General features: G+C 36.0%; 1 protein-coding gene across 1 annotated transcript in view; it reads right to left on the bottom strand.

The window, feature by feature from the left end:
- Window positions 1-13,903, bottom strand: part of LOC113040900 (astrotactin-1-like) — a 109,086-nt gene extending 95,183 nt beyond the window's left edge. The window contains exon 1 of the mRNA XM_026199094.1: window positions 13,304-13,903. Coding sequence (XP_026054879.1) covers window positions 13,304-13,595 — 292 coding nt within the window. The 5' untranslated portion in view covers window positions 13,596-13,903. The remainder of the gene's footprint in view (window positions 1-13,303) is intronic.
- Window positions 13,904-14,687: the final 784 nt, after the last annotated feature.

Below are 14,687 nucleotides of genomic sequence, written 5' to 3'. Positions count from 1 at the left end.
ATAAACAACTTGATATATCAAATAACCTCACGGATGTAAACATAGCTTAGATCTCATCCGCATCTGTGTCATGGAATATCCCATATCACACCAAAAAAAATAAAAATAAATAAATTCTAAAGGATGCAAGCCATTTATTATTGCTCACAGTGGCTGGCCACGAGTTTCAAGATGCAACTTAATAAAATACTTCCCCTGACACTTGTGCTTTAGAAGATAGTTTTGAGACCCTCTATCTTTGACATGGCAAAGCCACCGTCAGCCAATAATAAACACCTAGAAAAAAAAAAAAAAAAATGAAGTGTTTATAAATTCGCAATCTATTGCGTCTAGGGTCTGTCCGTCAACCAGTGCTGGAGACAGAAAACAAACTCAAATGAATGGATGTGTACAGCATAAGTGACCATTTCTGAGGGAAGCCTCCTGAAAAACGTAAAGATTCATTTTGTTTTCTAATATTATATCTGCCCCCCCCCCCCCCAAAAAAAAGTCTGAAACTCTTGCTCAAGCTTTTTTCTCAAATGTGGCCTGTTTGGGTATCGGCCAAGGTGAACCGTAGACACTCTATGTAGCTGGCAAGTCTATTTATCATTCAGCTCGGACAGAAAATTGGTCAGATTTGGCCCATATTGAGCTCATTGCTATCACAAAAAGATTCAGCCTTTTGTCCTTTTTTTATTTCTAGTTTATTAAAACTGTAATATTTATCGTTATTGTAATAGTTATTGTTCTTGGTGTCGACAGGCTTTCACTGTACATTAAAAACTGAAAAGGTCTGTACATAGATTATGTCAAAGTAAGATCAATAAAATGCATTTACAAAATAGATGGTGAATTTTCATTTCATGCCACCTTTAATAACTGCTCTATAAGTAAATAAGAAAATAATGCTCATAGGCTTATATCATCCTCAAAAGCAGCAGATCAAGGCCTTAACAAAGGGCTTTGTATCATGAAGTAAAGATGTCAATGCATTGTGCCTACAGGCAATACACAGACTGACTGCATGTGTTGTAAATCTGCATGATGAGGTCATGCCAAAAAAAAGCTCTTAAGCCTTAAAATTCCCTTAAGCTTTGGAAAATGTGTAATGTTTCGTAAAAACCAGACTCTGGAACCCAGATCCCCTTTAAATCACATTATGACACAGAACAAGAGGGAAGATATATATATTTTTGTTTTCTTTAGTTCTCTCATCAATGTTTGAAGCTGAAAGCTAGCTGGCCGTAACAGGCAGCTTGTAACAGTGTCCAAACTGTCAGAGGCGAGGTGTTTTAATTATAAGGTTTAGGGGTTAAAAACGCAAGGCTGGGTGTCACTGCCACAGTCGATACAGTTCAAGCTTTCTTCTGGCAATTAGCCAACCCGCTGGATTGACAGAGTATCTCAGCCTCACCTGGCAGTTCTTTCCACTGAAGTTAACATGTCAGTCTCTCCTTCCCTGCTAATAACAGATGTTCACTCTTCACTGTGCAATGTCAGGCCCATTCAGTTAACCTCTGTTCAGAGGGGGGTTTAAAGACAGATTTTTCAATGTTATTAAGACCTTTTGGTGTTGTTTACTTTGAGAAGACAGAGACCGGCCTGTCAGTGGCTCATTGCTTTTTCAAGTTAACACTAGTTACATTTCAATACATTTCCAAGAGATCATAAACACATACTCTATTTTATGTATATATTTAAACACTTTGAACCGAAGATCTACAGAAAGATTTAAAGCAGGTGAGCAGTTGGGGGTTCGGTGCCTTGCTCAAGGGTGTTTTGAGGGTGGAGAGAGCACTGTACATGCACTCCCCTCTCCTACAATTCCTGCCGGCCCGAGACTCTCTAACCATTAGGCCACGACTTCCCCTCGAATGGATGGGAAACATGGACACTCCAAAGACGCTTTAAAATGTTGTGCATTTTAATTAACAGAGTAGCATTATAACACAGCTTTCAAATGTATCTAGAATAATAAAACAGCGCTGCTTTTTGTCCCCACACACGCACAACCGGAAGGCTTTCAGCCTCACCCTGCTACATTCTACTACATTAATAAATCATTAAATCATCCATGAACATGATTTCTGCCCGAGGCCCATCGGATTGCACCAGCTGTGGTGGGGATGAAGACGACAACTCCCATGAGTCCACACTCAGTCACAGCGTCATCAAACTACGCTACCTGGTCTTTATTTTAAATATGCTCCCTCTAGCATCGAAAAACTATATATTGTGCCTTTAAAATTAACTTCTTGTTAACTGAACTGTTTACCAAATCAGTATCATATTTGCAATCGTGCTGGTATTTGGAGAAAAACGTCATAATATATATATATTGCACATCCCCTACTAACACTCCACAAAAAATCGTAAACTTCCCCTCCAAAGATTTAAGGCCGATGATACACTGGGCAACTTTTTGACCAATGCTGCCGGGCAACTTTGCCCTATGTTTCCGTCAACGGGTAACCAGGGGAGTTACAGGGCCCACGGCAGATCTTAAGTGTCCAGATAGAAATTAGTTACCCATCTTCAATAAGAAAGTGCCAAAGTAACATTGCTAATAAAAAACAAAGTGGCCCGGCAAAATTACTCAATAAGTTGCCGTGTATCATCAGCCTAAGTCACTATTGGCTCACTGAGCACCTGTAGGTCTGAGCTTCACAGAAGTTAAAAAGGCCTCACATCCGTGACCCATCTCACACTTCACATCTTCTGCTCTGGTCCAACCGATACCCATGGGACCTCACCCACACCGGCTTCTCACATGAGAGAGAACTCTCCCGAACACCACCAAGTCAGAATAACATCTTTGGAGTCAGTCACTCGTCAACCCGGAAGAACGTAATTGCAATTCCTTTGCTATCGAACATTCAAACCGACTTTCACCCGAGAATACATCCAGATGCTCATTCAGTGTCCAAGGGAATGCAAGTATTGTACATTTAACTAAAGGAAACATAGGTTTAGTATAAGCTGTAGACCCTGATGTAAAACAATGCTGAGGTTCTGTGCAAATGGTTAACTGACTACTTTTTAATAGCTTCATGCCCTGAATGGTTTCATTCAATCAGTCTCATTTGCCCTTCCCCCTATGTACTGTATGTGTGATTGTGTGTTTGTTTAGACTAGTAATGTGTTTAATGAATAAAACTTTTGTGCATAGATTACACGAGTTTCTGATTCCAAGTTCCAAAAAGGCAGCATACAAGAATCATAGAAGATAGTATAGAAGTCACATGAACTTCTTTTCTGAAGCCATGCAATAGCTCTGTGTGAAGAACAGACTGAAAATAATGGGTTGCAAATCTTGCTTGACATACATTGTAGAAAAAGTAGGAGTTTGGACATTTTCCCTTTGTGCTCAGTGGAAGAAAGAAAGTCATGTGGGTTTCTGAAAGATAGGTGGGTAAGTAAAGGATACCAGACTTAAAATTTTTTGGTGAACCATTCCTTTAAAATAATAATGTGGAGAAAAAATAGGTGGAGGAAGCAGTAGAATTCATAATTAACCTTGATTTTGTGCTTCTTAGCTGACAAATTATATAATGAAATTATTAAAACAGTGTCAATTGTCAAGGGAGTTTAGTAAGTAGTATTTTCTTTCAATGACAATCACTGAGCAAGTTTCCTATGAACAAGTGCAAGGTAATGAAAGTAAGCATCTTTTTTTGTTTCAGTTCTCAGACTACCTCCCAAGGGACCACACTCTTTCAAACAAAGATGCTGAATCATTGCCAAACAGGCATCCAATACTTTGTCAATTATAAAATCCTGAAAGATCTGCAATAATCAAATGATCATATCCACACCCCTCTGCTCTGACATATTATCCTCTGTGTTGCAACCAGCTGTGAAAAATATGTCTTCTAAATAAACGTGATCTAATTATAGACATTACTGTAGAGGCCTTGGGTGCTTAACAAATCTACACACAGTTATACCATGCACAGCAGTGAGTCAACAGCTCAGCCATGCAGATGGGAAGAAAGAAAGGATGCTATTATTAAATATTCCTTACACAAACAAAAGACAGAATTGAGCTGGGAGTGGGTCTACTCTTTCAAACAAAAGTATATCTCATGAACGAAAATGAAAAACAATGACCTGACCTTCAAGAGCACTCGCTCACCTCACATGGTCCAACCCTCTTTCTGACAGACAGTGGCAGCAATTCTCCAAGGGCATGTTACCATCTCACTCTGACCTAGGGCAAAACTCTTGTCAACCATTTTGGGAGTCTATTTGCTCGCTGCAGACTAGTGAAGGCTAGCTGGCAAAGAAAGAATGTTGGAAATGATACATAAAAACGTGGTTTTATCATTTGGTTTTAGGTAACAGAAATGCAATGTGACAGCAGACTTCTGGAATGACCACACCTATTACAAAAAAAAAATTATTTTACCTGCATTGATACATTGTGCTCCATTAAATAAACAAGTCTTTGAGCGTGCCCTATGTTATGTGGTTACGCTCAGATATCTAGTTATCACATTTATTCAACACAATCATTGTAATGTGCTGCTATAAGGCATTTGATGTGAATGTAGACTGTGTGCTAGGCTTTCTGAATTCTCCCCTGAATACCTGGAAGCACATTTATTACCCAATACAGCTGTACCCTGGTAAAATATTTCACCTTGCAATTCCATTATATTTATGTACAGTACAATCACTATTTAAGTGCATAGAGGTGTTTTTGCGACACCATTGCTAATATGACCATGGACAATAACAGGAAGTTGGGGGAGAGAAAGAGGAAAATAGAATCACAGCATATCAAGAGAGAACTATTCTGACAACACAATTTATAAAATTAGCATTTTTTACTCTTTTTTTTTAACAAGATTGAAATTTCTTTAATGATTCTGAAAGAAGTCTCTTATGCTCAACAAAGCTGCATTCATTTTAATTCGGTGAGATATTATCATATAATAAATGCATTATTTTCTATCTTAATAATTTTTGAATAAAAAGCTTTTTAAAAGCATTTATTTGAAATATAAATGTATTTTAAAATAGAAATTTAATTTATTGTCACTTTATGATCAATTTACACCATCCTAGATGAATAAAAGTATTAATTTATTAAAAAAAAAAAAAAAAAAAAACTTGACTGACTACAAACTTTTGAACAGTACTAGTGTATATATGCTCTAAAATTATTTTAAAATCAGAAGCACATTCATAAAAAAATACATACATAAATGAATTTATCCTATATTAAATTTATTTTTCCATTGCTAATTTGTTTTTGTTTTTCCCCCGCCCACATATACTCTTGAGTCAACAAGTAAATCATGGTGCTAGGCGAAGTCAAAGGTTCAGTTCTCAGGGAACATCCACACTAGCAAAATGTCTACCTTGAATGGGGTGCAAATCAATATGGATAAAGGCGTCTGCCAAATGCATAAATGTGTCCTGAAAAGATCAAGGACTTCTGAGATACACTGTAGCCTATACAATCTTTGAAATGTATCTTCAAAACAACATTCTTCTTAGGCCATAAATCAAAAAGGTTTATTTATTTTATTTTTTGGAGGTGAGGTAAAGCTAACTCAGCCCAACAGGCTTCAACACAACACACACAGTTTCCCACTCTTTTTCAGTAATCATATTCCAGGACTTCAAGGACTTTTCCAGGACATTTTAATTTTTTTCAAATTTTCCATGTGATTTCCAGGACTGGAAAATTTGTCATCTATTTCCCAGGGTTTCCAGGACTCGTTGGAAGTCTTTTGTGGCTGTAAATCATGTGGCTGTGAATGACCTCACTGTAACATTGTGTTCCTGAAAAGCCCATTACCTGCACCACAAGCCCCTCTATTCTATATCTGCTCCTGTCTTGATCAGACAAGTATGCAGTCTGTGTCATCTTATTAGCCTGGGCTCTCCATAAGTAGCAGCACAGAGCAGTGGCAACAAAAAGTGAACCCTATACAGAATGTTTCTTTGCTATACAAACGGCTGAAGTGAAAAGAGATGGAAATGGAAGCAGGAATAGTGTAGCATTTGGAAAGATTACAGGGTACAGGATCACTCTGCGGGAAGTATTAAATTAACACATTTAAGGGTGTTCTCTTTGAAAGTGATTGAGGAGACACCCTGTTCTTGGTTTTCGGCATTAAATAGGGTCACTCCCACACTGCCAAGAGCCAATGTCACTCAAAAGTTCTTACCAAACTCTTGCTCGCACACTTTTCAATTAAAGATGTCTCATCATGTATAGCAGTTGAAATGTTCTATCAAAAATATGATGTATAGCTGTACTTTTCCAAGTGTCCATATATAACATATTGTGTGAAGTTTCTCATCAAACCACTGATGAGAACCACTGTGTGTGTGTGTGTGTGTGTGTGTGTGTGTGTGTGTGTGTGTGTGTGTGTGTGTGTGTGTTTGTGTGTGTGTGTGTGTTTGTGTATTTATGTATTTGTGTGTCTGTGTGTGTGTGTGTGTATGAGAGACAGAGTTAGAGAGAGAGCATATATGCATATATTTGATTATTGCCTCGCTCTCTTATTTGAAGGAAATAAGACAGACTGTTCATTAGTAAGCTTTTATTCTAAGTTTATGCAAATGAGCTAACATAAGCCTATTCTTCTTGATTATCTCCTTGAAAGCTGGAAAGTTTGCATAGATTTCGACTTTAATGGCATTTCATGCATTCTTCAAAGTTGTGTGAACAGGGAAAGGATGTCAAGGTTGCCAAGCAAAGATTGTGGCAAATTGACATGATGATGAACTGTGGCTTGTAAAGGAAAAAAAAAAACGCACACTCAGCTCAAGTACCCAGTGAGTGGAGGTGGGAAGTGTCCATTAGACATCCCCCTTACAGTGTGTGGGTCACTTTCCTTTTCTTCCACACTCTGTAAAACATGTTTCACAGCAAATCCACCCCTGACATTTAAGATCTATACAAGCAGATGTTTGGCTATGCTGTTTGATGATTTACAGAGTTCTAAAGTAACACAAGTAAAGCATGGACTTGTATTCTAGCATGTGTTTTAGACTACTATTAGTGTGAATTAAGGCAGAAACACTGATAATAAGAGGGATTCTACTTCTAATGGCTTATGACAAATGACCATATCTTTCTCAAACACTGTAAAACGTAATTTGTTGACCTGAAAAAAAAAATGCAAACGATTGCCATTTAAAACTACATTACCATTATTATTATCATGTTTGTTTCTTTGTTTGTTTTTAAGAAATTAACACTTGTATAACTGTAGCAAGGATTCATTAGTGACAGCATAGACATTCATAATGTTACAAAAAAAAATGTTTCAAATAAATGCTTTCTATTCATCAAAGAATGATGGTAAATCACATTTACTATTAAATAGTACAACATAATGAATTCAACACTGATAATAAAAACTGTTACTTAAATGTAAAATAAGCATATAAGAATGATTTCTGTAGGATAATGTGACACTGAAGAACGGAGTAATGGCTGCAAAAAAAAATCACCTTTACCATCACAGTAAATAATAAATAACTTTTTATAATATTTTGATAGAAAACAGTTTTTTTTTAAATTATAATAAAATTCCCAATATTACTGTTATTTATTATTATTAAATAATTGCATTCTCTGTGAACATAAAAACCTTATCTCAAAAACATTTTACAAATCTTATCAACCCACAAACTTTTGAATGATAGTGTACATAAAAATACACTAAAACACACTCATTGGGTTTAATTTCATAATGTAGTTTACTCAAAAAGGGTCAAAAACGAGACTAAACTTGTGTAATTAAAAAAAAAAAAATGTATTTCGCTGAAAATGAAAAGTCCTCCCGGAAATTAAAATTCTATCATAATTTATTCAGCCTTGAATGTTTCTTCTGTGGAACACAAAACAAATTTCTATTTTCTGCAGTTAATTAATTTAGCTCAAAAATATATAATACAGCACAAGGTAATTAGGACTTGACTGAGTCAATCATTCAACTGATTGAACTGATCCCCCAAATACATCATAGTGAACATAAATCTGAGCTTTTGTAAAATACTGACATTCACATGTAGAGAAATGACCTGAATTCCAAAGTGTTCAAATTCGCCAGATGAAAACTAATCACTCTAAACATGACTTCACACAAAACAAATTTAGCCAACAACAATACAGTCAAAAGAATTAAACTCTATACTCATTCATAATATTAACCATCATACACCCATATATACCATGCTTTATGCATAAATCATTCACAAATGATTTTTCTCACCGGCTAATTTCCCACAACAATTTAATATCACTCTCAAATAAACAATGGTCTCCCAATAGGTATAGATTAAAGAAAATATACTGCATTTGATTTAAAAACCCTTTAAACCTTTTCAGGACTCAAGGAAACAAATAAAAACAGAGGATTGTAAACAGATCGAACAAACTCCTGATCCTGACAAGACAGGGAATTAATTTGTTAGCCTTTTCAGACAGGCTTTTTTAAACTTCTAGTTGGCTAACATAAGTTATGTTGGATCTGCTAGAGATTTTAGAAACACAAGGGCTTTGACATTGAACTTAAAACAGTCCATCAAGATTCACCTAGACACCTCATTTTATTGAACAAAATGAAAGACTCACAATGAAAATCTCCTTGGAAAAAGCTTTAGAAGTGTACTTTTTCATACAATAATGTCAAATGTGTCTGAGCTGTGGTGCAGCTCATGCATGCTCACTGTGTGATGTCGCAGCGTTGTCTATATGTCTTATACATTAATACTATAAAACATCATGCTAGAAAGTAGAATCTTTCAGAAATTACAACTACAAGTGTGAGCAATTTAATTGACTATGTGCTTAATATGCAAGCTAGTATGAATGCAAGTGTTTGAATTGCTTGAGGGTGTCAAATCATTAGCTACCCTCAAGCTACGCTGCACATTACTGCTGAAAGGGTGCATCTATATACCTGCTAAAACTATTTAATTTAAAGTGAAACCTGTGCAGAATGATAATAATTTTAGCCTCAGGTACTAAACAAGTCATTATGAACAATAAAAGTTATATATAAGTAAATGTCACAGCCATAAACAGTAAATAAAATGAATCAAAACAAAAGTAACAAGAGTCCTGAGGACCAGTTAAACCTCTCAACATCTGTTATTACATTGCTGAAAAAGTTTTAAAGCTTAAAAGCACGTCTATTTTTTCTTTGTACAAATAACTCTCTACAGGTAGCAACACATGGTGTCTCATCAATTTTGCCAGCAGCCTGTTAATGCAACTGCACTTTCCTTCAAATAAAGTTTGCAGAAGTCAAGCTCCCTCTGTTTGCTTGTCCTGTGCATGGCCCCGCCGACAACACGCGAGCGTGCATAAATATCAGTTCCTCTGGGAATACCTCAAGGTTTGCTTTGCTTTCTTATACAAAGACACGCTAAACACTGTCACCCTTTGGAAAATTCAACATGGCAAAAAAAAAAACACTAAGTGACAGATCAAAATTCATCACCATATCTCCTGGATATTATTATTTAAAGGGATGTAATTAAAAGTCATTGTGAGCGAGTTTCTCTTAAAATCCACAGTATGTGTTGTTCCACATAATCTGAGCCTGTAGTTTGTGTCGCTGAGGCAAACTGAATGGACTCAAAGGCTAAAAGACATTTAGAATCGGATACAGTATATCAAGAACTTTGCTGGAAAGCAAAACTCGACCTCATCCATTTGCTTGATTTAAGATGTTTCTACTTGAATTTCTGTATTTGAATTTGTTAAATCAATCACTTATTGTCAAATACACAACAAGGAATTCCAAGTAATTACATTTTTCCAATTTGTTAAGATTCAGTCAAAACAAATGCATATCCTATGACAACTATAATTGCACTGTGCAAAGACATGGGAGCTGTTTGTTAGAAACAAAAATGTACATATATTGACTGCAATAGAGATGAGACTCAAAGTCAGCGCTTGCGACTGTAAACTAAAAGAGAATTTGCATTTGATTATATCCAGATGTAGTTGGGTAGAACTGCTGTTCCTCCAGAAGAGGAAGCATAATGTCACCACTCTTCAAGGCATCCTTCAAGCACCAGCTCCTGTTACCATGGAAACCGTTCATTGCCACCATCTCCCTGTGCTGTCTCTCAGAACCTTTCTGACAAACACACAGTAAAGCTCACCTCTAAATCCTGGATTTCACTCAGAGAGAGAGAGAGTTGAAACATGGATCATTACATCTTATTGTATTTGCTTTATTTCTGTGCACTCTATAAAAAAAACATATAAAAGTGGCCAGACAACTTAATCAGTTATAATCTCCTATTAGATTTGTGTGTGTGTGTGTGTGTGTGTGTGTGTGTGTGTGTGTGTGTGTGTGTGTGTGTGTGTGTGTGTGTGTGTGTGTGTGTGTATCAAAACCTTAAAAAATTATAATATAACTATATACATTACAGTTGAAAAGTTTGTGGTTTATCACAAATCAGCTGCAGCCATGAATTCATTTTTAATCCATTATGCCCTAGTTCGCAATACTACAGCTAAACAGAAGCCAGCTAAAGAAAATTAACAAACAAACATTTCTATCAAGATAGGTATTCAAATTACAGTATGTCTGCAGGTTTTAAAACAAACCTATGGACTGTCTACACTCATTGATCTCTCAACTCTCAACAAAGCCTGTTCTATCTTTGACACTTAGCAAATAATCAAATAAAGAAATGTTTGAAAGCCAAAAATTAAAGACAATCTAAAACTAAAACTTTCATTTTAGAGATTCTCCCTTTTGGGTGGGCATCGTCCACACTCGCACACCTATCGTCTGCCCCTGGAATTAATTAAAAGCAATATAAGTCTTTTGTGTGTTCTCATATATCTACCTCAAGTAAATGTGTGTGTGCGAGTAAGAGTGTGTGTGTGTTTGTGAATGCATTTGTAGACTGTACCAATTACCCTAATGTATCCAATTAAAAATAGCTTGCTCAAAGACCAGTGGCGGCTATGTTAAGACTCCATATATAATCAGGAAACAAGATCACAGAGTGAAGGGAGGGACGTGCAAACACCTTAGGCAACATTTATAACACTAACTTGAAATTACTCCCCATGATCATTCCAATCAATCTTATGCAAACAAAGAGCAATAGTGGGAGGCAGAGGCTAAAGGAACAGAGGAGATGATCTAGCAAGAATGAGATTTATGAAGTAAGGTAAGGTGCAGTGTGTCTGAAAGAAATTAAAAAGCACTGAGTCTAATGTTAATTATTAAAGCTAAAGGGACGGCAGAAGGAATCTATTATAGTTTGCAAAAAGGTTTCCACTGATCAGAAACAAATCACCCTAGAAAGTTTTGATCATACTGAAAATAGCTTATTTCTCTGAATATGTCTTATTCATTTCTATTTCTATGTATCCTGGGCTCAATATGTTAGAATGTGAATGTTGACTTTGGCCAATATATAACTGAAAAGATGAAAGAGAAATTGAAACTGGTATTAAACATTAAATCCAATATAATCACAACAAAAAGTTCCAATAAAGTAAAAAAAAAAAAAAAAAAAAAAACAGTTTAAATACACTTAAACTTATGTATTTGTTTGTATGTTTTGCCACAGGATTTATATCCCGTGGTAACTAGGATTTACACAAGCTCCAGTCTGGATCCAGAACACCTGAGAAGAGATGATGCTGACCCTCAGAGGACCCCAGATGATGCTAACCCTGAATCAACAAACAGAACTAACAATTATTGCTACAAGTGTGACTGCATCATAAAATAATTGCTGTTAATAATGTTCATTGTCTGGCTGACTGTTAATTAATGTCTTGTATTAATTTTTCTGAAAAATCCTGTCTTACGTGCACAAACTGACAGTCACCACTTATAAGCTACTACTAAATATTGTAGAAACGTAATTTTCTGTAAAGTTGCTTTGTAAAGATTTGTATTGTAAAAAGGGCTATACAAATAAACTTGAATTGAATTGAACTGAATTACACAATTCTTTTTTGGCCTTTTTAAAGGCCAGCCGGTTTCTGCAGAGCACGCACATGCTTTTTATGAGTGTTTTATGTATTCCAAAGTGCTGAGCTTATTTGAATTATATGCGTATTAAAATCCTGATTACTAAGAACATTGTGCTATGAAAAATGCAGTCACATCTGAACATTGTTAACAAACTGAAATCCTGGTTAGCTCTGCATGCTCACATTATTTTTAGACTCTAAGGATTCAAGTTATAAATATGCAGGTCTTCATGCATTCAATTATGTACATATGCGGATCAAACCATTCTGTTCCCAGGTTTAAGTTTTTAAAAATCTGCTATTATATTTAAGCATAAATTAAACCATGAAGTAATCATATATGAAGTACAATAAATATATGTATATTCTTATTTTTATGTATATTTGTACAGGCAGTGTTTGTGTTTTTCTCAAGAAAAAAAAAAAGCTAAAATAAAAAGCTTACATCACCTTTAAGGTCACAATTAAGAGAAGACTCTAAAAAGATTTGCTTTTTCACCATGTTACCTTCCTGTTTAACATCTCTTGCCAGACATGCCTAAAGTTAGAAACAAAATGACATCTTTGACAATGCTACAGCAGTGTGAAAATAAACAGTCAACCCCAACACATCTTCTATGACAGAAACAAATGCTTCACAACATATATCTGATTGGCTGGCCATATCTGATTGGCTGGCCATGACTTATACAACTGTCCACTCCTAATCTGCTTCTTTTTTGGGAGTGTGAAACATGCATGTTGTGTTCAGCACCACGGACAGCAGCCAGTGGGCCACCTCATACAAACTAGCTGCTTGTGACAAATTTTCACAGTATTCAGCTTTTGAAAATATATTTAAACAAATTAAAATAAAATACTTGGAGCTCTGGTTGTCTGGTTATCTTTCAGGGAATTAAATCAAAGCACACGTTTATTTTGTTGTGGTTGTTTGCTCGGTCTATTCTTGAGTTCAAAACAGGTGAAGCTGTGGCAGAAAGTTCACATAAGTTCTCACAAGACTGTAACCCAGTGACCACTTTGTGTCAATGGAATCACATCTGTATATGTCACATATTCATCATAAAAACATCTGTCTGTACTACCCTGCCAAACGAGCATCATGCTTCCTGTAGCGTAAATAACACACATCTGCAGCTTATGACTATTGTTCCGAGAACCCCCCCCCCCCCCCCCCCAAAAAAAAATAAAATAAAACAAGAACTCACCTAAATGAGTTTCTGGACAAGGCCTGCCATTGGTGTTTATATTAATAATCACAATAGCTGTCACAATCAAGCATACAATTTTATTTAATATGAAGCTAAACTGATGATAAATAACAACACTCACCCAATACGAAGTACGGAAGCTCGGTATTTTCCAAATCGTCAACGACGACTATCTCGCCCGGAAAATCGTTCCTGACTGAGAATAGCAGCTTGGGCTCGGAGGCCGACGGGCTGTGCATGATACTTATGTCGTTCTCTCGCAAAAACGGCAAAGCGGATACCGTAACGCTTTTCATTTTGCACTCCATGTCTTGAGACTGATCTTCTTCGCCGTTCAGACATTTCACATCAGCAGGACTGAAGATGACAATCCAGAGAACGCCGATAAGCAGACCGGAGTGTGGTAGTAGCATCTTGCCGGTGACTGCAGCTGTTGTCAGGTTGCAGCAGTCGGTAGGCGGCAAACTGGGAGCTGGAGGAAGAAGAGGACCGGGAATGCGCTGGCAATAAGCTAATCGAGCTATTGCGTGGAAATAAACAAAAAAGGCAGGGTTAAAGACTCAGATATTTTCCTTCCCGCGGCTGAATATTCTTGTTGTCATCATAACACGACTCGGCTTAGTGATGACAGCGAGAGAGGCGGAACAGCGCAGCATCGGAGCCCGTTATTGGGCTTCTCCACCTCAAGCCATTTAAAATGATTTTTCTTGTTGCAGTGGGTAACCATTAGCAAGAGCTAAATGTAGTAGTCCTGTAAATTGTTTAAAACTTACCATGGTTTTCCATAAGTTCTACTTTATAAATTTAAATGTGCTTATATCATGAATGTAACTGTCGTAAAGTGGCCTACACACTCTTTTTCTTCTTTTGTTCTGTTTTAGAACTTCATGTTCTAAATGTGTAACTAATAATATTCATGGCAGAAAACTTTTGTTGATGATATATATATATATATATATATATATATATATATATATATATATATATATATTATATATATATATATATATATATATATATATATATATATATATATAATCTGATAAACAAAACAAATTAACATGCATTACAAAGATTTATTAATTAAATAGCTAAAATATGTAAAAATATGTAATATACTTGTTTGGCATTGGCTGATTTTAGAGAGGTTTTTATATATTTTTAGCTGGTCAGATCATGTTAAACCAGCTTAGCCCACCATAAACCTTCAACTTAAGCTGTTTTAAGTGTGTGTGTGTGAGCTAAACCTGACAAAATCAGCAAAGACCTCCCTTTGGGGACGTCCTCATTTCTAAATCTGGTCTAAAAAATAAAGTAACTAACGATTTATTTTTTATAAAAAAAAAAATATTGTAAAATTACAGAACGTTTTCTCTTTCTGTTGGTGTTGGGCAATAGAATATAGAGTTTGCACAGTATAAAAATCATTAACCCTATGGAATGTTCTCATTCAGATAACTAAACGTGTGTGAGTGTGTGCTCTTGTTTTTGTGACATATCAGGAC

The sequence above is a fragment of the Carassius auratus genome, chromosome 23 (assembly GCF_003368295.1).
Source record: "Carassius auratus strain Wakin chromosome 23, ASM336829v1, whole genome shotgun sequence".
NCBI lineage: Eukaryota > Metazoa > Chordata > Actinopteri > Cypriniformes > Cyprinidae > Carassius > Carassius auratus.
This window is presented reverse-complemented; position numbering and strand designations above follow the sequence as displayed.